General features: G+C 48.1%; 8 protein-coding genes across 8 annotated transcripts; 4 read left to right on the top strand and 4 right to left on the bottom strand.

The window, feature by feature from the left end:
• Nucleotides 1-2199: 2199 nt before the first annotated feature.
• Nucleotides 2200-2996, top strand: N7446_014043 (uncharacterized protein; the record flags this gene model as incomplete). Its single annotated transcript, XM_058522782.1, has 2 exons — nucleotides 2200-2392; nucleotides 2683-2996. 2 exons carry the CDS (start codon nucleotides 2200-2202, stop codon nucleotides 2994-2996), a joined length of 507 nt encoding a protein of 168 aa, XP_058364875.1.
• A 316-nt stretch (nucleotides 2997-3312) lies between these two features.
• On the bottom strand, nucleotides 3313-5109 carry N7446_014042 (aminoglycoside phosphotransferase family protein; the record flags this gene model as incomplete). Its single annotated transcript, XM_058522781.1, has 4 exons — nucleotides 3313-4217; nucleotides 4265-4618; nucleotides 4672-4971; nucleotides 5034-5109. 4 exons carry the CDS (start codon nucleotides 5107-5109, stop codon nucleotides 3313-3315), a joined length of 1635 nt encoding a protein of 544 aa, XP_058364874.1.
• A 1248-nt stretch (nucleotides 5110-6357) lies between these two features.
• N7446_014041 (uncharacterized protein) lies at nucleotides 6358-6717 on the bottom strand (the record flags this gene model as incomplete). The annotated part of the gene is made up of 1 exon (XM_058522780.1): nucleotides 6358-6717. The coding sequence occupies one exon, from the start codon at nucleotides 6715-6717 to the stop codon at nucleotides 6358-6360; it is 360 nt and encodes a 119-aa protein (XP_058364873.1).
• A 1246-nt stretch (nucleotides 6718-7963) lies between these two features.
• N7446_014040 (uncharacterized protein) lies at nucleotides 7964-8835 on the top strand (the record flags this gene model as incomplete). Its single annotated transcript, XM_058522779.1, has 3 exons — nucleotides 7964-8465; nucleotides 8515-8580; nucleotides 8630-8835. 3 exons carry the CDS (start codon nucleotides 7964-7966, stop codon nucleotides 8833-8835), a joined length of 774 nt encoding a protein of 257 aa, XP_058364872.1.
• Nucleotides 8832-9232, bottom strand: N7446_014039 (uncharacterized protein; the record flags this gene model as incomplete). Its single annotated transcript, XM_058522778.1, has 2 exons — nucleotides 8832-9047; nucleotides 9158-9232. 2 exons carry the CDS (start codon nucleotides 9230-9232, stop codon nucleotides 8832-8834), a joined length of 291 nt encoding a protein of 96 aa, XP_058364871.1.
• A 978-nt stretch (nucleotides 9233-10210) lies between these two features.
• Nucleotides 10211-12818, top strand: N7446_014038 (ATP-binding protein; the record flags this gene model as incomplete). Its single annotated transcript, XM_058522777.1, has 9 exons — nucleotides 10211-10647; nucleotides 10706-10809; nucleotides 10862-10980; nucleotides 11029-11487; nucleotides 11559-11865; nucleotides 11915-12101; nucleotides 12154-12226; nucleotides 12275-12694; nucleotides 12750-12818. 9 exons carry the CDS (start codon nucleotides 10211-10213, stop codon nucleotides 12816-12818), a joined length of 2175 nt encoding a protein of 724 aa, XP_058364870.1.
• Nucleotides 12819-13963: 1145 nt separating this feature from the next.
• Nucleotides 13964-14834, bottom strand: N7446_014037 (uncharacterized protein; the record flags this gene model as incomplete). The annotated part of the gene is made up of 2 exons (XM_058522776.1): nucleotides 13964-14569; nucleotides 14646-14834. 2 exons carry the CDS (start codon nucleotides 14832-14834, stop codon nucleotides 13964-13966), a joined length of 795 nt encoding a protein of 264 aa, XP_058364869.1.
• An 896-nt stretch (nucleotides 14835-15730) lies between these two features.
• N7446_014036 (uncharacterized protein) lies at nucleotides 15731-18242 on the top strand (the record flags this gene model as incomplete). Its single annotated transcript, XM_058522775.1, has 4 exons — nucleotides 15731-16009; nucleotides 16055-17039; nucleotides 17095-17782; nucleotides 17845-18242. Exons 1-4 carry the CDS (start codon nucleotides 15792-15794, stop codon nucleotides 18240-18242), a joined length of 2289 nt encoding a protein of 762 aa, XP_058364868.1. The 5' UTR covers nucleotides 15731-15791.
• Nucleotides 18243-23736: the final 5494 nt, after the last annotated feature.

The raw sequence follows: 23736 nt of genomic DNA, 5'->3' as shown, positions 1-23736 counted from the left end.
GAACGGGCAGCGTTGGGCAAAGTTCCCACCACTCAATGCGAACGCCTATGTGTTTGTGACGGGTCGTATTTTTGGCCTCACAAAAGAGGATCGCCAGTTAGCTGTCGTGGCTGATGACATACATTTCCTACCAACATCAACAAGTAGTCTTCCGCCAACCCCTTCTTCTGCAACCGGGAAAAGGAAACGCGTTGATCGCTGGTCCCAAAGGGTTGGACCAACAACACCGCCCAAATCCCTATCATCTCATGACCCCCAGCTTGCAAAGCCCATCAGAGCGAATACTCCTTTTGACAAAGATGAGGAAAGCACTCAGATTACGTGCGCTTACACATTGGATGAAACCGAGAGCTCACCACAAGCAAGTACACCAAATCCGAAGAGGCGTTCACAAAGGCAAAAAAAAAAAAAAAAAAAGACTTCATACGCCGATATACTTGCACTGTCCAAATAAAAATGCGGCTAAGGATTCGAATACTTACGTCATCTCTCGTGTTGCGGATATTAGTCATCCGGGAGCTCTTTTTTCATTGGCTCATTTGGATTTCAGTCGCATTTCCACTTCAACGCTGCTTTGCGCTTCCAATTCCTATTCCCCCTGGTTTTCGTTTCAGGGCCGATGCGTGCAACGCGCGCGTCTTCCAGTATTGTAAACGGCGGACCTGTGAATTACTGTATCCGGTTAGTTTTACCTCTTTTAGTTTAGCGCCCTAATACACCGTCACGTAACCTCCCTTCAATGCCCTCCGACATAAAAGACCCGTCTTCGCTGCTCATCCACCCCCTCTCACTTTTTCATTCTTCCTACCTCTCTATCTTGCACTCGTCGCCGCCCCCTTTCCTTTTCTCTGGCCCCCACTGACTACTGCACATTTCAGCCCGACGCACTGCCCCTTTCATTTTCCCGGAGATGCCGCTCGATCTGGTCGTTCTGACCAGCGTGGGCTGCAATGCTATCCAGTCGCTCAGAAGCAGGAACACTAGGGTGATCAAGCCATCCACCGCATCGCATGATTGTGTGTCAATACTCCATTTTCCAAAGAACTCTACAAAGACATCTAGATTGATTTCTTTCTGCTGGTGAGGCCTCGTGGTTGGGTGTCTGTTATTCCGATGACTTCCCTTGTTGCGAAGTCTCCCGAATTGCCCTCCTTGATGCTGCATGCTCTGCTTCATTCGCCCTATCTCAGGCCCCACCTGAGGTTACATTGCACAGCCCTTGGCGTCGCAGATCTACTCTCGGCCGCTTGTTCGCGAATGCCTCGACCTCCCATCTGTCGTCATCGTTGGCCTCTCCGGTCTCTCCGCACCCAAGCAGTGAATGTCGAAAGCATACCACGTCGATGCGAGCCAATAGCGAAAATATCGGTCGATACTGCATCATGCGGCCAATGCTGGACTGTAACCGCGAGAACCATGCCACGATCATACCGTCACCTACTGAATGGAGAGAGGGCTAACGACTAGTGTGGGCATACGTCGCAAAGGTCATTGGCGAGGGTAGTTGGAATTGTTGCCGGTGAACTACAGCCCGTGGTTGTGAAACTGGTGTCGTCTCGCGTCTTGGATGCAGTGGCCTGGATTGCAGGAGCTGGCCGAGATTTTCTGCGGTGGGTAGAAGGTGGATTCCGCCTCACGGGCGACCGTCGTCTATAAAGAGACTACAAATCCACCCAAATTGCAAAACCGGAATTCAAGCCCCCTTCAAATTCTCTCTCCCCTGCACCTTGTCCTCTATCCCTCATCCCCGGTTCCATGTTCTCTGTCAGCTTCCCTGGTTTATGAGTGCCCACAATCACCACATCCCGAAAGCTTTTTCAGCCCTCTCCACACAATGTCAAACGCTAGTTTTCGCCTGGAATCCTTTCGTCCATGGAATCCTTTCCAGGACAAAGCCCAGCCTCTGCGAGATTCTCGACATTTGCCGCTACCCAAATGACCGCCACCCCGCCTCTCTCCAATCCTATCGGCCCCGTCTCAAAGAGTCAAAAAAGTCGTTCCCACAAACCTGGCCAGCATCCCCTGCCCGCCGTCGGAGGTCTGCTTGGATGGCGGTCTACATTCGGACGCACGAACCACTTGACACGAGCCTAAGGATTTTGGCCACACCCCCTCCAGACCTCACGCTAAGACTGTCGACTCTGAAGACTTTTGCAATTGCAAGACATACTAGGCACCGAAGACGCTGATTCTGCCACAATGCCCGGTAATGTTTGTCTGTGTGCTAAGCATCGATCCCCCGGTTTCGGATCGTGCGACTTGGAGCCTGCCGTTGTTGCTGGTCAGCACCACCCTCAAGCTGTCGATTCTAGAAACCCTACCCAGACTGGAGATCTTCCAATCACTGCAACAATCGATCTCGCAGTCCTCGACGATCGCGCCTTTCCAGGTGGTGAGCAGACCTAAACAACGGAAAATACCACCGGCATCGCAACATGTCCGGACAGATGTCTCTTGGGGTGCTCCCACTCTCTGAATCAAGATTCACCTCTTCAATTCAGACGACACAATGCAAAGGGAACGGCGGTTCCTGGTCGCCAGTCCAGCTGCATGTGAATCAAAGGGAACAACCATGTAATTTGCAGAATCTGGGAAGAAACGATCTTAAACATCAATCCCAGCTGAGCCTTCAGAGTGGCCTGCAGTGGTCAATACGCGAATTCATCGATTCTCCTGAGTCAGGCACAGAGGCCAATCCCATAGCGATTAGAGATGATCCTGCTCCTTTGGACTCGGCATCTAACCATATCGTGATTCACGTTGACGAGGATTGTGGCTATGATGAGACGGAGCAGCCTGGTTCTGTTGCCGACACTGAGATCATGCCTACACCAGAGTTCTGGGAGAATTTAATCGATGGAAGCTTTCTTGTGCCAGCAGACGAGGGTGCAACCGTTGACCTGACGTCTATCCTTGCGCTGACCAGATTGCAGCCCGCGAGGATCCAGAAGAGTCTCAAACCCTCAGGCAATCACCCACAAACCGCCTTCACTTAGATGACAACGCATTGAAAGTGACCAAGAGTACTTTCCATGTGGAGGACTGCCCTGTCTACGAAGATTTAAGTGTGATCTAAACCCGTTTCCCTTATTTTCATTCAGGAGATCTGCGCAGATTCGGTTTCATACATTGGCTCCAGGATTTGCGCGGTGTAAAGTTAAGGTGGTGGGTGGTTGAGAGGGACGGTAGTCGTTGTTTGCTATGGACTAAGTCAGCTGGTCCTCCGGTTTTCCTATGGAGGTGAAAAATATCATGACAGCCTCCAGAATTCTTTCTATTCATCTGTCAAACCAGCATAACAAAATGCTCAAATCATACTCCTGCCTTGACCGGGAAAGGCCATATGGCTCTCGCCTCTTCTGCGGATTTCTGCCCAGCAACGCTTTCAATGTACATAGTCAACAATTCCTCATTCTGCGTCCTCTTCTCATTCACATCCAATCCTGGTGCGACCCATCCTTCCGCATCAGTGTCAAGGCATTCTTGCGCAAGAGCCTGAATCTTATACCAAGCTTGATACTCAGAGAATTGGCGATCGTGCGTATCGACCTGCTCCTGCGTAAAGGATAAAGGGCATTCTCCAGAAAATCCAAGGTCCGACCAATTCTGAAAGAGTTCTATCAAGCACGCACGAAGCGGGAGAACGCCAATTTCGGAGACTTCCCCGCATCGAAGGAATAACTCTCGGAAGACACGGGGTACGTTCATGGCCCTATGCGCTGGTTTATCCTCAAGCAAGGTTGAGATCTCATAGGCCTTTGCCAACTTTACTTGGGACCATTCGCGCATTGCAAGCATCTTGCCATCCTCATCTAGGGTATCGAAATCATCGCGCAGTTTCACCTCAAATATCCCCTTCTCGTAATCGTAGTTCTGCGGGGGTTTGAGAAAGACTGGCCATTGGGCCTGGAGAAATGCTGGGAGAACAGAAATCGACTGGAGGTCGATGAGGGATACTATTCTTGAACACTCGTCAGAGGCGACGAAAATGTTTCCCATATGAAGATCGGTATGCCATAGAATAGGCTGGGAAGCTTCCCCTTTCAATATTTCGTTCGAGTCTAAAAGTTCCATGACACTCTCTGTTGCTTGTAAGAGTTCAGTTTGTTCTTCGATATCTCCTTTATAAAAGAGTGCTTGATCTTGCTGGCCGTTCTTTGATATTCGTAGCATTTCGCGCTTTGCAATAGAAACCCCGAGGGTTGAAATTGAATACCCTATGAACAGTTAGTATATAAACTGTCAAAATACGCAGGGGACTCACAAGGTCCTTTATCAAAGTCCAGACTTGGATCAGGATTATATCCTCGATCACAAGAAGGTCCAATACAGAAAGATGGATCAAGTTCATCATCAAGGGGCTTGTTTGGTTGCTCTATATCCGTTCGAAGATACAGTCCTCCATAAGCAGGGAAATGAATAGCTGATAATTGAGCCTCGATCTGGGTCAAGTTTCTGATTAACTGTAGCTGATCAAATTCGGCCATACTACCCCAAACTTGAAACAATGGAACACCGGCGGCTTTCTCCATGATGATATATTCTGCACCGACAGCATTCGAGTTGTTCGAAGACCAGGCAAGAACACGAGGGACAGGGATGCTAGTGTGTTTTCTGACTGTTTTATAGGATATTAGCCACTGGAAGTAGAATTATACCAATATAACGTACTGTATTCGAGAGCGCCGACTTCACCAGCTGTCGTTAAGGTGGGCGGGCCAGCAATGTGGCATGGAATTTTTGCTATCACTTCGGATCCATTTTCCTTTCTCATCAAGAAAGCCTTGCTGAAACCTCCTTCCATTTTGTCAATAGCTGTGACCTGACTGAACTTTCCGCCGACTGTTGCAGTAGTATTGCAAAGCTCATCCACATCGAATCGGACATATCTTCTGTTTAGCTGGTATTCTTCGTTGGCAAGAAAATGGCCATTGGTGTAAGCGAAAAGCTCCTCCTGTGTAATGGATGCACCTATTTGAACAATCAGAAACTGAAAGCAGCTGCCTTTGCACCAAACCCCTTTCCCTTCTTACCTCGACATGTTATCGATAAAGACGATCCAGGTCTGCCATATCGATGTGTAGTAAAATTTCTGAGCGCTCGTAGCATTTTGAGAGCAAGTGTTCAACACACACGTAATAGAAAGAGGTGATAGAAGGAATGCCGGCAGGGAACTCATGAGACACTTCGGGCGGTATGGTAGATGAGTCAGCAGTCTTAGCGTCCACCACAAGGGTCCATCCACCACGGGTCCACGCCTACAACTCTGAGATCATATAGTAGCTATAAATAAAAATTGGGTCAGCTAGACCTGCTATCGCAACGGTGACTAAAAGCCAGTTATTTTCCGTGGTTGCTGACAGTGTGAAACCAATGCGCTTGCTATTTTGAAACAACATTTCCAATAAAAGGAAAGGGATCTTTTCGTGTTGCGCACCCATAATTCCAGAACCTTGGAACCTTGGACATTCAAATTTTTTCTGTTGAGAATTGTCATGAATTCATGCAGTTTCAGAAATTACTCACTCTAAGCACAATGGATATTCTGTCGCAACCCTAATATGGCGTCTCTCTCTTGGCTATCCTTGATTTTTGCGATTCTAGCAATAGCTTGTCCAGCCGAAGAGGATTTAACAGGAGGCTGTCTCTATGGCCATCTGCCGATGTACGAAAACAAAAGCCGCCTCGGAATTGTCTGCTGATCAATGACCCGCCGTATGAACCGTCATTGATTCTACTCAAGGCCATCAGGCTCATAATCTCTGGTCGCATGCAACGTCAAGAGAATGCACTAAATTATCTAGAACGGGCTTAACATATGAAAATTTCTATTACATATTACATGTCATGTCGATACCAGGCAGCGCGTTGTTAGGTCCATGGTATGCGAAGAGCATATGTGTTTTGATTGGCCTCATGCCCTTTTTTCCGTCCCGGTTGCTCAAGTGCACGACTACTGCAACCCGGGTCGCATGCAAGATATCTACAAAGACGGTCAAGCATATCGATAAGCGCCGGTAATACTATCTCCGACACAGATGACTCTATCAGTTTAAGTAACAGCAAATCTCGAAATATGATATTCATGATGGGATAGCAGTTCCTCCTGGCTTCAAAGCTGACTCAAGGCTATTTCTTGGTGGTAAAATGTAATATACACATTGATCACAGCAATCATCTTGACAAAGCACTATTTACCCTTTTGTCCACGGATATTTTATATGCCTGTGGGAGTAGGGCATCCATCTTTCTTCATAATTCTCGGGCTATCGACGCTCAGTGGCAAGGATCGTGGTCTTTGAAGTCAGCTTTGAAAATTCAGAGGGGGTAATTGTCAAACATACGATGTTTTTGGACTTAGCCCAGCTTCTTTTTTGCATCGCTCGCCAATGCATTCCACAACGCTTTAGCGGCTTCTTCCTGCTCTTTCTCTGAAGTTTTCACATTAATCTTACCGCTTGCCAACTTGGCATCGGTCCCATTCTTCTTTCGGAATTTGGCTAGCGCTTCATTCTGGGCTTGGCTGTTGACTTGCAAATAGACGTTCTTCCAATCACCAATAACTTCGCCGGCGTCGAGACGCAATGGAGCCTTTGTTTTGTTGTCGTTGGCCTGGGGAGGTGCAATGCGCTTTCCTGGGGTTTGTGTTTGGAAGAGCTTTGTATAAAGCTTTGTAGTGAAGAGCTGCTCTCCGAGTTCCTTAATTGCTTTGGACATTTTCGAAACGTAGAGAATAGGAAAACTCAAAGAGGGCCTTGGAAGAGGATAAATGAAATCTTGGAAAGACAAAGATGATAATTTTCACAATATGGAGGCCCAGCAGAGGCGTATTTATAACCAATCCCAAAATTTTTTGCATACTTGTTAACCTGTCAATCCAAATTGGCGTCGTGGAGCTAGGTAGGGGCGCAAACATACCCTGAGACTAGCCAAGTAATTTGAGCGCGTAACTCTGATATACAAGTGGAGGAGTGCTTGTCGCCAACTAAGCATAAGCACTAAACAATGATTTGGTTTGATCTACGTAGTAGTTATTTTTAGATGAGGGCCACTGCAGTTACTCGCTGCTAGGCTACTGGCTCTCAGTTGCGTCAGGGGACAAAGGCTGATATGGCTGGCCAGAGCCGGACCAAGCAGAGCTGCAGCTTGGGGTGAGTCGCCAACCAACGTAGCCGCCGGCAAAATAACGATGTGAAAGTTCATGCATTAGAGCGAGGCTGAGTCGTGCACATGAGAAACACACCGGATACCCATTGAGTTGACAGCCAAAACGCTGTCATCACTTGGAGCCCTATTGCGCATCATATACATGCAGCACAATGGCTCGGTCCCCCATAGTACGTGCCTCTGCGGCACCTATCAATAGTGCCGTGATTGGCTGAGGTAGTGAAAGAGGCTCCAGTGCTTTGAGGTGACCACTATGCATTAGTGAATGAGCGGCTCAGGGCCAGCCCTTTCTCAGTGCCTGGCCCACAATCTAGACCAGCGGCTACGTCGGTGGGAGAGCAGATCCAATTTTGGCACCTCGCGCCATCCTATCTTCTCTTAACGTGGCCGAAATATGAGTTTGAGGGGTATTCCTCGCACGTGTGGGATTGGTAGACTAAGGTTGCGTAATCTTTTCACTAAAGCCGGAGATTGGACGACTGCCCCACTTTTTTGGACCTCAGCGTGTCTAGGCTGACACAGCAAAGAGCATCAGCCAATGACGAGTACGGCTTTGCATACGACACCGTCCTGAGATTGCTGAAAGCTGCACGCAGTCGCTAGTGTCCCATCAATCCACAAGAGCACAGCCCTGCAACCCACTTTAATAATGGAGAAGGCTATAAAATGCGGTCTTTCGTCTCCATTTCGACACATTTTCGACAGATTTTCGACGTTGATTTGTGGTATTTAGCGCTTTTCATCGACGCGTTCTTAGCTCCTTTTCGACGAAAATTTCACTTGCATGTTCTGAAGCATGGTTCTGTCTCTTACTAGTGCCATAGAGCAGCTTATCCAGGCTTCAAGAGATGTTGAGCGTCGGAACGGCGTGAAAGAAAAAGAAAGGAAAAGAATTAAGGCAGCCGCCACATTACTGAGGAATGGGTACCCACCCCAGGACTCTATCGGAGCAGGTCGACAGTCAACTTATCTCGACTTCCTCCGCAAGGTTCTACAGCTGAACGGCCCACCCATGGTCGTTCTTTGTGCTATTGGCTTGGGTCTGTCGACAATTGCCATCGCAAAGGAGAGTATACGACTTGATCTTCCATATGAGATCCAAAATCACTCTGGCCTTGACAACCCTGTGCTCCGATGGCTTGCACGTCAGTATATCAGTTTTTCTCTCTACCCAGAGGCTCCCCAGGCTCCCTTACAAGCCGATGATGGAACGGTGAACCAAGTCTCCGAGACTCACGACGCTCTCGAGCATCAGGAGCGGGGTCAAGGAAGCTACCAAATCATTCAACCGATCTTTAGTATGACATCTAAATCTTGTGGGCCACGCTGCTAGCTAACATGGTGAAGGGCCACCTGCGGTAGTCACGTCGCCGGATTTGTTGACATTTCAACCCGGGAAGCGGCAAGACATAGGTATGGCCTTGGCACAAAGTGGATGATTACTGGCTAAATCGACCTAAAGACCCTTTGACCGGAGATGTATACGAGCTCAACGTGCAAGATATTCGAGATATCATAGAATCGGGCCAGATATCAGGCGCAGTATGGCTCACAGACACGTATGGAGTGAATACGACATCTTTTGTTACAATTCCAGTCAGTAACGAGCTGACGGATCGATTAATCTTACACCGTCCATTGGCAACATGGAACCAGCCGCCAAACTAATCTGCCTCATTTGCTATTATATACCCAACTTCAACGACGCCCGATGCTCTGAAGCGCCAAGTGTCTCTCCATGGAATGATGATCCGAAAGCCTTCCTCCTCGGTTCCAACTCCGTCGACGTATTCACCGCTTTCTTTCTCGAAAATCCGTATAGCGCCTCTGTTCTGAACAACATCCACGACAATTGCAACCGTTCTCGGTGGAGGGGTAGTCTGAACACCTTTTGATGGAGTCGTCCAGTTTATTCGATCGCATAAGTCACATGTTACCTGGGGTAATTAGTATTCTTCTCACAGATGAACATCTAACATATCATTCTCACTTCTTTCTTGCATTCTTCGAGAATCCCGCTGTCTGATGAGCTTTCGGTGCGAACTTTTTTGGCTGCCTTATCCATGGTACTGGTCTCTGTGTGCGCTTTTCTGGTGGAATCCAAACTTGCCGGGAAGAATGAATATTAGAATACATTACACGTACGCCAGATGAGAAGTGAACGCGCTTGACTTACGTCGCCGCTTAGTCCGATGAGATTAAGGATAATCACCAACGACGTTGCTTTTTGAGTTATTTCCTTTCAAGTAACACGAATTTTCCGTCAAGGGTTAATGACCACAGTCATTTGGGGCTGTATCACCTTTGAGTCAAGCAACAGTCGTTGTAATGCGCTGGTAAATAGATGAGTGGCAGGTGAGGGGCAGGAAGAAATCCGCCTTTATGTTATCACGTGACAAACGTCTTTGCCCGAAGGGTTGGGCGCTGGTCTCCTGTCAAGACCTGATCAAGCAACAATGGCAATAATCTTTGAGCTTAAAGACCAAAAGTTTTCGCCATCTTCAAGATCAACATAATAAGAACAATAAAATTCGAATCCTTGGAATAATTTTCCCAAATCTCTGTAAAATTATTTGCTCTGACATATCAATCCGAGATAAGATTAAACTGCATAAATTCATCGAAATATCGTCGAAATATCGCTGAATGTTCGACGATATTTCGCATCTCTTTCTTACGTCATAGTCTTGAAGGCATGCATTCTCGAAACTAGACATGCAGATTCTTTGTACCTATCCACCTTAGCCGTCCCAGAAGGCAGAGATAGGCTTGCTCCCACAAGCACAACTCAATAATCCCTTCAAGACCGTTCATCCAACTTCATGCGATCTGCGGCGTACTTTTGTTAAAGGGTTTCACATGGGGCAGGGGTGGGCGACGAAGATATAAAATGGGAGGAACCTCTCGGCCTTATTGAGTTCTTCGTTTACATTCACATCAGCTTTTACCGTGCTGATTCAATCTTTCTTCTCCATCGTACAAACAAATTCCATCAAACAGCATGGCACCTGTTCAAAGCAGCCCAAGATTGCTTTCAGAGCACATGGCATCGAAAAAGACTTCGTCTCCCTGTCACCAAGGCATGACGCCGCCGGATAGCCCAACGAAGGAATCGACCACGCCTCGAGATACCGTGGAGGATCTGAAGTATCTCTTTGAAAGTGTGCTGCTCAGTCTTACCAACCGAGAACCTCCAAACACTCCTGTCTTCCAGGACCATTCCCAACCAGGCCCCGATATGGTTCAACTGAAGCAGTTGTTAGTGAAGGTCATCCGCAAAGGATATTCTTCAGCTGAGCCTCCCGTGGCAAATGAGCCTTCTGAGCCTTCTCAGCCTTGCTTTTCCAGCGATGAGCAGGCAGAGAACGCTCAGGCGGCAGATGAGATTGATCTCGAAATTCCGATCTGTACTACACCGGATGATTTCAAGTCTTTTGAGAAATGGGCATCAAAATCCCAATTCAAAACAATTGTGGAAACGTATGAGCCACCAGCCAACCACCCTTTCCACTTTTTCAGATAGCTGACACGGGTCTAGCTGGGACAAAGAGGCATGTAAATACAAGATTGCCGAGCCAACGGAGACTAGCAATGACCTGGACGACTATGCTGAGTATGCATTTGTTGTCCGTGAACGTGTTGGTACGTGACACCTTTGCATGCCGGACCGAAAACCTACTAATAGTATGATCAGACCGGACGTCCAAGGAGGTAGTGCCATTCATAGACATCAAGTCGGAAGGCCTACGCGACATCCTGCGAGACGTGCTGCACGACATCAAGGCCGTTAGCCTGATGGAGGACAAGCCATCGGTAATTGAGACAGTATTATCATCAAGGAGCACACTGACGTGGATTTAGATCGAGCAAAATTTCCTTTTCCATTTCCTCCCAGAGCTCGACAGATGTGCGGAGAACATGGACAACAGCTCGGACCATGACTCGGCACATGCGGAGCATCTCCGCCTGCTCATCGACCACCTCAAGCATGCACATACTTCTACTTTGCAGCGTCTCGAATCAATGCTGCAGTACGGTCATATTACATATGACCTTCTTTGGGCGCTTTTCAAGCCTGGTTGCCATGTTTATACCACATGCATTGGCACAAAAGAGCCGCGATGTGTCAGATTCGACGCGGGGGAAGAGATGACACAAAATGACGAGACGTGGTGGAATCTCGAGTGCCGATTCTTTGATTATGACGGAGTCAAGTTCGGCGAGGCCGGAATGTTTCTGCGTCTGGCAAAGTTCCGGGGGTCAAAGCCGATCGAGAGCCTTGAGGCCTTCCCTCTCCGCTACCATCCAAGGCACGGGCAAGTCCGGAAAGATTTGGTCGAAAGAGGCGAAAAGTTTCGCGATTTGGCCGGCTCACACATTCGGCACTGTAGAGGCAACGCGTTCTTTATGAACAAGGGAAGGCTATCAAAGTCAACGTCAACAGTCGAGTGGGAGTGGACGCCGCATTTTTTCATGAAATGCAGCCAAACTACTCCCGACCTTCACTCCGCGACCTAGCGGTCAAGGAAAAGGATGGAATTGCAGTTATTAACATAGGTGCGATGCTCAAGGAGGATCGCGAGCGGGAGAAGGAGAGAATGCAAGGAGACGGAGTGGATGCACAAAAACTGAGCGAGACCGATTTCTTGGTCGCCTGCCCAACAGTATGCTGTTTCAGCTTCAAGGAGAAGATTTTCTGTATGTAAGTCTACTGACAATGTTTGGCGTCCGACTAATGTGATTTCAGTGGAGTGCGCGGTCAGTGCTCTTGAAGACGTGGATTGGTCACCTGAGTCGTTCGACTGCTTGAAGATCCCTTTAGAGACCAAGACCATCCTCTTGTCATTGGCAAAAACCCGCCTAGGGATGATACCGATGGTACCGTTCGACGACGTAGTTGACGGAAAGGGCCAAGGATTCAACATTCTTCTGAAGTATGTCGGCGAAGCGCCTATACTATCAAGACTTCCAACTAACTCGTGCTAGTGGCCCACCGGGAGTCGGAAAGACTTTCACGGTTGAGGCAACCTCGGAGTATTTCAAGCTCCCCCTCTATTCGGTATGAACTATCCAGCTCGGCTGATTTTGGCGTCACTGATTTTTTCAGATATCCGCAGGCGAACTTGTTGTAGACCACGGAGATACCAACGCGCTCGAGCAGCAACTTGAAACAGTATTTAAGATCGCGAAACATTTTGATGCCGTCCTTCTCTTGGATGAGGCAGACGCTTTCATGGAGCAGCGTACCTCATACCACGATACCCACAATCGCCTTGTGACCATTTTCCTCCGAAAGCTGGAATATTATCAAGGAATTCTTTTCTTGACGTCAAATCGGGGTATCCAGTTTGATGACGCAATTCTAAGCCGGATCCATTTGACCATCGAGTATGAAAATTTGACGAGAGAGTTTCGCAGAGATCTTTGGTCAATCTTTTTGTCCAAGGCATGTACGATGCAAGGACCTGCCCTCGTTGAGGAGTACGAGCTCCGACGATTGGAGACTTTAACTCTAAATGGACGAGAGGTGGGGTTCCAGAGAGCTGCTGTGCACTTCTCACTTGTTGACTAACATGATCTAGATCAAGAACATCGCAGCAATCGCACATGCTCTCGCTGAGGCTGACGTCAATCAGGTGACCTACAAATAATTGGAGTTAGCAGCCGATTCTAATAAGAAGTTTTCAAGGGAGTTTGGCAAAAAGAGACCTGTTGATGGAATGTATGTCTAGTACCTACCTGGGAAAGATCCGTGGATTATCTCGTTCCTCAAGGTTGTCGAGCAGTCGATCTCTCATTGCAATATGTTCGATTAGTACTGTACACGACAGTCCAATATATCGTTACTGAAGCTTCATAGTGGAATCAACGTTTTAATATGATTCATCATCTCACACAAAAGTCAAGTACGAGAGCCAGAATTGGACGATCAGTTTGTCATTGTCAACGCATATAGAAGCGGGGTTACTCTTGAGGCAATGTAGGTGAAGTGAAAAAGCGGGCATCAAGGATCGATAATAGGTCGAAGTTCTGGTTTATTCACGAGGATGCGGACTAGAAGTGCTTCATGCTTCATTATCATGCATACTTGAATTGCTAATCCAAAAACTAAGCACATTGCTTCGCGTTACACAAAGACGTTTTGGATCTCCCATCTCTGGTTGACATAGTTGTCGTTGTACCGCTCGTGATCGCTGCAAAGTCGGTCGACATTTCAATATATACCAGTGAAAGTCGATGATCAATGCCCGGCCAAGTTCTTTATTCCAAAGAAAATTGTCACGCCGAAAATCTTCGTGAGTGATTCCTTTGTTGATTTGCGAATCTCCTGGTGGAGCCAAGGCGTCAAGTCCATCAATGCTGTACTTCCCCCACCCTCCCACCCGGCCAGCCCATCATGAGCATATGACGAATCTCTCCAGCTCCATAAAGAAAATATATTTCGGCCAAGTCGATCGTGCCCAGGAAAACAGGCACAGCAGACCCTTGGGTTTTCCGTTTGCAGCAGTTGTCTCTTTGCTCGTGGTCTTTGGAGCTGGTCAAAATTCGATTTTCTAGAGGGGTAAAAGTCGATGACTGTTGCCCGTTCGAGCTTTTCATTCCAAAGGACCTTCATATCTCGAAAGACTTTGTAAATGATTCCCAAGGCCCCTTGATTTCCTGATTCGATCTGTGAATTTCCAAGCGAAACCAAGGCGCCAGCTCCATCGACACTGTACTTTCTTCCCTATGGACATCACGAACAAATGATGTAATCTGAAGGTGCAGATGTAAATGACCATGAGCCTAGGGGCCGTCATGTGCATACAGCAGTTGAGCTGGATAGGAGCCTTTGTCTGCTTTTCTCTTCCCCGACGCGATGACCATGCCGCGTGTTGCCAGAGGTTGGTTCAAGTGCCCGAGGGCGCTTCAACCATTTCATGTCCTCCAAGTCAATGACAATCAAACGACCGCCCATGTCATCCCACAACATATTACGCCACTCACTGTCGCCATGGACCACCCCGTGTGAGCGGAGCACAGCCAGGGCCTTCGCGCGCTCCTTGTGGAAGAAACTCGAGTTGTCATCGTTGATGACGTGCTGAAGCCTGCTTCCTGACCAGCTTAGGATCATCATCTGCTCCATTAGTTCGCCGTGGTACCAACATGAGACTCGTGGCGTAAATGCCCCAAGACAGACGGGGATGTGCTTTCCCTGCAGGCTCCTGAGATAACCATAATTGTCTGCCTCTGCTTGAATGAGATGCTGCTTGTCCGCCGTGGTAGCCTTGATTATCACAGTGTATCCGTGTAATAGAAGAGTGGCTTTGATGAGGTAACTGGTCCGACCACAGACGTGGAGTTGTTCAAACCCATGGTTTCGGTTTCGGGCAAGTTGACGGTGAAGCCGGCGTGCGAATTCCTGCGGTCACATCGAGTGTCTCTGGCTACCGTGGAGTTTCCAGTTGGGGCATTCTTTATCCAGAGTCTCGGTTCACCATGCCGCGGGTGCAGGCAATTGTGCAGAAGATTGTGTAGCCTGTCCGTCTTTCCGAGAGGTCTGTTTGTTGTCTCGACCGGCTCGTGTGCTTTTTCGCTTTCCTTGGTCGATTGACGGTTGTTACCTCGGTCGCGGCTCGACCGGCTGCGCGCCGCTGCTGCGATGGATGGCGAATTCGGTTCTTCATCACTGCCGCTGCCTTCGGTCGACGAATGCTTCCGAGTACGCTATCGTCTGCCTTGGGAGAACCAACCGTCACGGGGATGTTTACCGGCTTACTTATCTGGTGCCTCAGGCATAAACACCCTTGGCGGGCGGTTTGTGCTGGTTTTCAGTCACTGGTTCCAAAATGCTCGGTATACGTTGACAAAGTCGTTTCGGGCTACCTAGACTGGCCTCATCAGTGAACACCAGCTGAAATATACCCGCATACCTTATCCTTATTCACGGGGTATACGTCCTGGTATTTCCAAAACGCCAACCACGCGCGGTCTAAAGCGTATTTTGAACGGAGATTTGTCTTATCTGGAAGGCAAGCCCATCTTCAGCTTTCTCACGATCTGTCAACCTCAAAGATAATCGAGCATGTTTCAACGTTTTCCCGGTTCATTGATGACCTCATTTCACCGTTGACTACCGTTCACGCATGCTTGATTGAAACCACAGGCAGGTTTCTAAGGTCCAACGGGTTGCATACCTCATCTTTGGACATGCTGACTTCGGCATTGTGTCTGAACTCAACTCAACAGTTGGCACGCTAATATAAATGCGGAGCCACGGTGGCCCTTCATGGTTCACATGCCGGGTATTCAACGTTGAATGTCGAGTTTGCCGGATATGACCTAGCTAGTCAACCGTAAAGATCTTCAACATCACCGTTTGGTCATTCGTAAAGGTCTGGTAAGTCATGGATGCAAACCTGTTTATTGTCACATTTTTGATATATCAAGATATATCAAGTTTAAACTTTCCCTCATGAAATTATTAATGAGGATGTCACTGTCTTTGCTCACCGCAATCAACGATTTCAGGGAGGATGTCTTAGAGGAAAGCTCGGGCGCCGTATAAATAACAGGCGTACGACCCAGAGACACAAAAAGCCAATAATTCATTCTGCTGCAGTGCTCCAAATGCGTACCTAACGATGAGTAATCACACCGATGAGGATCCCATGGATCAAGATAGTTGTACAAGCACGAGCGACGAAGCGAATCTGCAGCTGGATCGTGAATTACAACAAAGCGAAGGAGCCACTCACACAGCGACTGAGCCGTCACGGCAAACTATCCCAGTTGGGATTTCACCTGCCTATGTGAAAGGCTGGGACTCTGCAGATGCATTTCGCGAGCTGTACCAAAATTGGTATGTGACATTCTCTTCTATTGGATAAACACTGAGACAGAATAGGAAAGATGCTATTCTAGGAAGATTTCAGCTGAACCGATTGGATTTCAAGCCATTCTATGAAGACAAGAAAGACTATTTCTCCATCACAGTCCCGACTACCTCGAATGACAACGGCGATCGGCGAGCTCTGGGGTACATAAAATATGAGAAAAAGACCGGTCGAGTCACCTTGACCAATTCCTGCATGCAACTTCCCGTGGAGTCTCTCGTGATGGGGTTCACATCCAAGGACGAGCAAGACCAGCTGGCAGGCTCCCACGGTGACGGGCTCAAGCTGGCTGCGTTAATAATGAGTCGAGACGGATATAAAATGAGCGTGGCTGCAAGCCACTGTAGGTGGAGTTTTGGTCTGCATGGGACGTCCCAGTCTCTCCGTTGTGTCATCACTCCTTCCAGAAAGATGAGTCCAGCCATTCAACGAGACCCAGCTGATGATATGGCAAAGTTGCGGTTCCAGGATGAAAGAGACATCACGGTAATGATTGGGGCTGGACGTGCCAATCAAAATCGACCGGTATCGTCTGAAACATTCTTCTGGTGGCTGCGAGTCACTCTCGATATTCGCGGGCTCTCCTATCCCCCATCGATTGTAGAAACGCCCCGAGGAGACTTGCTTCTTGATTCGCAGTTCCACGGAAAGCTTTTCCTTCATGGGATCCTGCTACCAATGACTACTTCAGGGGTCAAGCGCTACAAGTTTGGTTACAACTTTGCTCTGGGTAAGTTCAGCCGTGATCGACAAGGAATGGTCGCCAAGTGTGAGGTGGCAGATCAGGTGCGGCAAATATGGCAGTGTGCCCTGCACATGCACGAGCATAGTTTACTTCCAATTTATGTCAATCTCCTTCAGAACTTCCCCCAGGCGGGCGATATTGAACAAGCCGATAGACTTTTGGAACCGTCTACCACGGCCCGTATCTGGGAATACTTGCTTCATGTGACGAGAAGAAAGCGATTCTTTTATAGCGAGACATCAAGCGTCCAAGTCAGTTCACGGTGAGATGTTCAAGCTGGATATGCAATATACTAACCTCGAACAGAGTGTAGGCATGATACGAGAAACTACCGGGAAGAGGCCAACGAGAGTTCCAGAGGCCCTCTGGAACCTGCTGCGCTCAGGTACACCGATCCGGACCGTCAAGGAGGAGCAAATAGAGCTTTTCAAGGATGCTGAGATTTGTGCTACGCCCGAATCTGCCTTTGCAAAAACAACAGACTGGGCTTTGAAGGCTTGTCTGGCACTTTTGAAGGCGACCAAACATATCAAAGTAGTCTATGTCAAAGGACTGACAGGGAAGCTTGATGTGTTATACGACGCCGGACACGGTACGCTGAAAATTCATCATCGATGGTTGGACTTTGATGCGACGCACCAGGAAGCATCGTGTCGGAAATGGTTTCCTGCTGCCATAACCGAAAAGAATGCGCCGTTTTTCTGCAGTCATGTCGTAGAGGAGCTCTTGTACCTGTCCATTTCTTCGATCTTCAAAGCATCCTCGACGCTGCGGATGACTGAGATGAAATACATGCGTCAGATCAGACGCCTGCTTCGAGTTCTGCCGCATAGCATCAAACTCAGACCCCAATCCGGAGGCCTTCTGGTCACCTGGGAAGACAATGAGGCAGAGTCGTTTCGAAAACTTGGTGGAGGTGGGCCAGAGTCCCGAGTCGTCCTCCATGCAGAAGAGTGTTTCATCGCCAGATCGGAGCTTCTCCACTCGGACGCAGGTAAGTTCCCCAGTTTACCATCCCTGCGCGTAAAGGAAATCGAAAGCTGAAGTGCCAGACAGTACCGAGTGGGATGGAATCCGCGGCATGTGGGTGTCGTCAGCAATTTGTTGTCCAGGCGCGCCGATGGTGTGTCTTTGCCGCTTTGGATCATTCCACAAGGTATTATGCGATGATCTCTCTCAATGAACGGCTGGCGATCTATGGCCTTCCATCTGAGCTGGTGTCACCTCGTGACGCAAGCATGGGTGGGCCCGACCACATAGCATGCAATCTGGATGGATCTCCGCCCATTGGTCGCCAACACGATCTCGGGACCCTGGAGTTGCAGGCCAACCTAACCTCACTTCAGGTGAACCAGCTCCATACCATGGAACAAACAAACGGCGAAGAGTCTCGCAGTTTCAAATGGATAAATGAATCGGCGAGCAAAGCTAGTCCAGCTCCAATCTCCGCGTGATAATCCTGTCTGATTGCAGAGACAGCTATCTAGCAGATTTGCTAGTGCCTTTAGTCGTCAGGTCCGATCACAACTCACATTCTATTGAATATTCGGAGAAATTTTTCCACCTTAGAAATGGCTCTTATCTGGTCAATTCTCGGCTAAGGCACTCCATGAAGTAGGAGCGAATCGGAAGGGTGAATACAGCCAATACGTCATGCGAGAATTATCCTTGAAATGAGATAGAATACTTGGGTTTGCAAGTATATATTGCTTATAAAAACGCAAGTCAATTACAGGTGTCAAAAACTAGGTGTATGATAACCTGGGAACCGTATACGTCAAGATGCTGAGATTGTTTACATCTGATCTCTCTCTCATTGAGAGAGAAATTCTATATAAATGAGAGAAATCTCTGGATGACTTAGACTCATGATGGAAGGATCTGCGCTGATAGACCCATGCCTGATATATCTGGTATAAACCATATAGTTACATACTCCAGGGGGTCAGGATAATTCCAGTCAGTCTCCAGGCACGCGAGCCATTGATGATTTAGCGTATTTGGGATCTCGAAATTTGCCCCGCTACGCACTAGCGGCCAAGTATTTTTCTCAGGGTACAACCAAACGATGGATAAACCCAAAGTATTCGCTTTGAACTCTTGCTGGTATGGCGTAGGGGTAGTGCGATAATAGGAGCTTCTCAACGAATGTCTTTGGCTAATTTCCACAAATCCTGAAATTAATATACCGAACATAGCCCGGCTGTGGCAGATCCCGACCGTTTCGATCAGCGTCAGCGCCTAAAGATTGGACAATCCGCTCTAACTTTGGCCCCCACGCTGGAGCCATGGATCGTCGATCATATTGCTGAAATTGGAAAGTAAAGAGCTGCCTATTTTCCTTGACCAGCTCCCTATGCTCGTGTACTCTCTTTAAAATCCCTCACGTTCTTAAACCCACACCTTAATAGTTTTGGGCAATAGGTATAGATAGTCACGTGGGCCAGATCGATCTTACCGGTGAGTTAAACACGGTGGCTTTCTGGATCCCTACCTAGGAACCGATAACATCCTACTGAACTGCCAAGTTTGAGCGATTCACCGAGGGACTTGCGAGGGGAAGTGGGCGACATGTCCAACAGTAGATCCAAATAGTTGGATAATATGGAAAAGCAGCACACGGTAGATTCTAATGTCCTTTCACGACCAAGATTGCATAAGTGGTCTCAGGACTCCGTCGAAGCTTCAAACCGATTTTGGAGCTGGGCGCCATGAGAGCAGCTTAGCTGTGACCACGGATGTTAGGCGGTCATGACAGGCCTTGGCGAGACCCTAAGCTCGCTTAAGAAGCGGAACGCGATACTCACAATACGAGGAAAGTAATATATAACGGGTTAGCCTGCATATCGCATTCGGAGTTGATTTCCCAACTAGACTAAAATACGAATCCACTCTCAGCCTAGTGGGTTATGGTTTAGAATCCAACTTTCGGTTGCTACACTAACGATCTCATATAGATTTCGTTCCACTAAGACTTTCCCTGCTCTGACGAGCCTTTTACTCATCTTTCCATTCTAAGTCTTTGCAGATCAGCTAACTAAGATGTCCTGCAATTGGTGATAGCAATCTATATATTAGCATTCTCCGTTACTGCCAGACGCTTGGTCATGCGAAGGGGTGATGGTTAGACAGAATCTTAATAACCCTTGTAGTGAGCGCGAAGTCGTTTCACAACGTACTCGTCCCCTCTGTATCTGACCTCTCATAGTTTTCAATTAAAGCTTCAGCTGGTAAGCAGCTCGGACCGAAAATAAATAATCGATTGCGAAATTAACGTATTTCACATGCGAGTGGCCACCCCAAAACACCATAGTAAATGCGATATATTCTCTACTTTTATCTCAACAACCACATCTTAATTATATTTAATAATTTACCAATAGCTATTGATGAGTCTCATTAGCACTATGGTTGAATTTCAAGGGAATCATAAAGCCATATTATCATCATTTCAAAAGTTACTGAAAATTACACTGCCATGAGCTACATGTTGTGATCTGAAGCTCGCCAAGCACTGCTAATGCTTGGCTGAGCAGCGCTATAGAGAGCTTCAGAGCACTTGGTTGAATGCATCAAGCAACGTGGCCTTTTCATAAAAGCTAGTGAGCTGATCACGCAATAGTTTCATGAAAGGCATATCGTATGCATTTGACCATTATAAATAGCTATAGAGAAGCCTCCTTCGGGAGGTAGACTTAAATCATCTCGTTTTACTGCCCATTGCTCATGCATAGTGCTTCTCAGACCATTGTAAATTACAACAGGTTATGAGCCCGGCTTCGTCTCCGTAAGCCGGGAATAGCTTCATTCTTGCTATCAATTCTTTACTTGCTTTACCCCTGAGTCCACTCCTCCAACAATGTCTGATAGACGCACCACACGTTCTCAACGTCGCCGTCTCGAGACCGATCACCTCGATTGGAGTGAAAGTGAAGCTCCACCAATGAGCGACGCTTACCCCTCTGATGTTGAAGACGATACGCATACCGTGATCCAGGACTCGGCGCCGGGCCCTTCATCGCGAGCAATTGGCAACCAACCAATAAGAGAGCAGCCAGCTTCGACCTCGCTGCCTCAATATGGGCCAGAGATCACTGGCACCAACCAACCACATGTCTTAGACGCCAGTACAACGTCTGATAGATATAGGCTTAACATTCAAAGTAGGAGAGCACCCTCTCTCTTTACTCAACCAAGTGAGCCAATCCATGGACCATCGGACCAGTCAGAGACCGATGGGCCCCATACAGATGCCGACGTAATGTATCGCAACCGAACTGCGTCGAGCAAGCCGGGAAGAAGCTATACAGCTCACCCGAACGGAACACATACTCCTAGAGCCTCCAGTCGCCATAGTGGAGAGCCAATTCAAAGAACAGCTTCGCGGAGATCTCACTTTTCCACTGGCAATGCACCGCTAAGACGTCTACCAAGCCATCAACCGACGCCGGCAATGACCAATGAAGAGGTCCAATACGCAAGAGCCGTTCGCAAAGCCACCGAGCACATCAAAATAGCTGCGACTATTCATCGCAAGCTTACTGATGACGACAAATTCGAAGCTTTGAAGGGAAAGGAGAACTACACCCTTTGGGTAATGAGCATGCAACAAGTCTTTGAAGACAATGCAATTGAAGCCATTGTATATGGCGAAGTCATTGCCCTCCCAGCCGACCATCGGTATTCAATGATGCAAAAGAAATTCATCAGCCACGCGAGAAAGGTTATTTGCAATCACATATCGAAGCCCATTCTCCAGTTCTTACAACACCGCAAAATCAACCAGCCGCATGCTATTTGGAGAGCATTGGAGCTGAATTATAAGCCGCATCCATACAAAGTAGCTGAAGACGGCATTGCGGAGCTTGAGCGATGTAAGCTGAGCAATTACGCCAGCTTCGACCAATACAAAAACGCCTTTCAGTCTGCATGGGCCAAGGTCCATAATGAAGGCATTGAAAGCGAGCGAATCAAATGCCTTTGGTTCATTCGAAAGCTCGACTCGGAGAAATGGCAAAGCTGGAAGACCAACCTCAAGTCTCGACTCACAGCTTCATCTAACCCTGATAAGGAAATTCTCCAATTCGAGCTGCTCGTCAGCGAGATAGAGAACCAGACAGAGAACGTCTCCAACGAGACATCAAAAGCATACTCAACCGCTGCAACGGGAGAGAAATGCAAGCACTGCGGCCGGAAGCATAAAAGCTCCAATTGCTGGAAGAAATACCCCGAGAAACGGCCAAAAAGAGGGGAAAAGGAAGAGAAAGGAGAAGAAAGAAGATCTCTACTCACCGCCTCCCTCACCGCTTCGCTAAGCGACGAATCACCGTCACCAGCTACTATAGCCCTCTCGGTAAACACCAAAAATGGCCCAGGAGCATGGATATGTGATCCAGGAAGCGATGACCACTTTATCTCTTCACCTCACTACTTCGTGGCTGGCACTGCTAAGCCAATTACGACCACCATAGTCACTATAAATGGACGACAAGAGCAAAACGGGCTTCGTGGAAACGTCGTTTTGACCGTCAAATCGGGCCGTAAAACCAGAGAAATCGAACTCTGCAATACAATATGGTGCCCGACCATACAGTGCAACCTCTTCAGCGGCAACCGTATCTCAAAGAAAGGCATTACAGCCATTTATAAGCCAACCAGGGTTGACTTCATTGAGAAGGACGGCTCGCACCTTACTTCGGGAAGGAAGAATGGCTCACAATGGCTGCTTAACGTCGTTAAAACTCATCAAACTGAGAAAGCAATATATGCCTTGAAAACGACGACAGAATCGGATGAGTTGAATGCCGAGAGCCTCACCAAGGAAGCTCCGCATATCGAGGAAGCTCAACAAATTGAGCAAGCTCCGCCTATAGCAACCGAGCAAGCGTCAAAAGCGTCAAAAGCGTCAAAACCACCTGTTTTGGACCGCTCCCGAGTCAATGTCGACACTTGGCACCGCCGTATGATGCATCTCAGCATTCAGGGGGTGCAGAATACAGCCAAAATCGTCAATGGCATTGACATTGATGGGTTGTCAGCCTCAAAAAGGCCATGCGAATGCTGCGCCATTGGCAAAGCAACTTTGAAACCACGCCGCGCACCTGTGCTTCACCGCTCGAAAAAGACCGGAGAACTCGTCTATATAGATATTGGCGGCGGCGGCAAGCTAAAACCTGCTCTCAATACTGAAGCTCGCTACTGGCTCCTAATGATCGATGATTTCGATGGCTGGGCCGATATTTGCTTCCTCAAGTCTAAGAACGAAGCAAAAGACGCTATCAAGAAGCTTCTTGCCCAGTACGAAAGGGACCACCAAGCCCGAATTGAGCAGTTTGTTTCTATCGACTCGACCAAGGAAATTGGAGCCATTCAGACCGATAATGGGGGTGAATTCATTCAGAAAGACCTCCAAATTTGGGCTGAAAACCGCGGAATCCACTGGCATTTCATTGCTCCATATGCTCATGAGCAAAATGGGAAAGTGGAACGACTGATGCGCATAGTAGCTGAGAGAATGCGATCCGTTTTAGCTGACTCGAACCTCCCGCCATTCCTCTGGGCGGAGATCATGAAGACCGTCGTATACGTCCGAAACCGCACCATTTACTATGGTAGACGACTCGCCGGGATGCCACCAACCACCCCATATGAGCTTCGCCATGGCCGGAAGCCGGATCTCTCTCACCTTCGTATCATCGGATGCCGGGTATTCAGAGTATTTGGCCGAGAGCAGGTGGCTCAAGACCCCGTCGGCAAACATCTCGCCCGCCGCATCGAAATCGGCTACCTCGTCGGTTATGAAGATGACAATGGCGGCATTTTCAAGGTCTACCGACCTTACCCAGTGCGATCAGACGGCACTAGACCTAATGGCGGCACTCTCCACTTAGTGAGAGATGCAATTTTCGAGGAAGGAGAAGACTGGGCCCTTTACAACAACCCCGACCT

This window comes from Penicillium canescens, assembly GCF_028828765.1.
Source record: "Penicillium canescens strain IBT 15451 chromosome Unknown utg000012l_segment0_segment0, whole genome shotgun sequence".
In the NCBI taxonomy this organism is placed as follows: domain Eukaryota; kingdom Fungi; phylum Ascomycota; class Eurotiomycetes; order Eurotiales; family Aspergillaceae; genus Penicillium; species Penicillium canescens.
The sequence above is the reverse complement of the archived record's forward strand: the minus strand, read 5'-3'. Positions and strand labels throughout refer to the sequence as shown.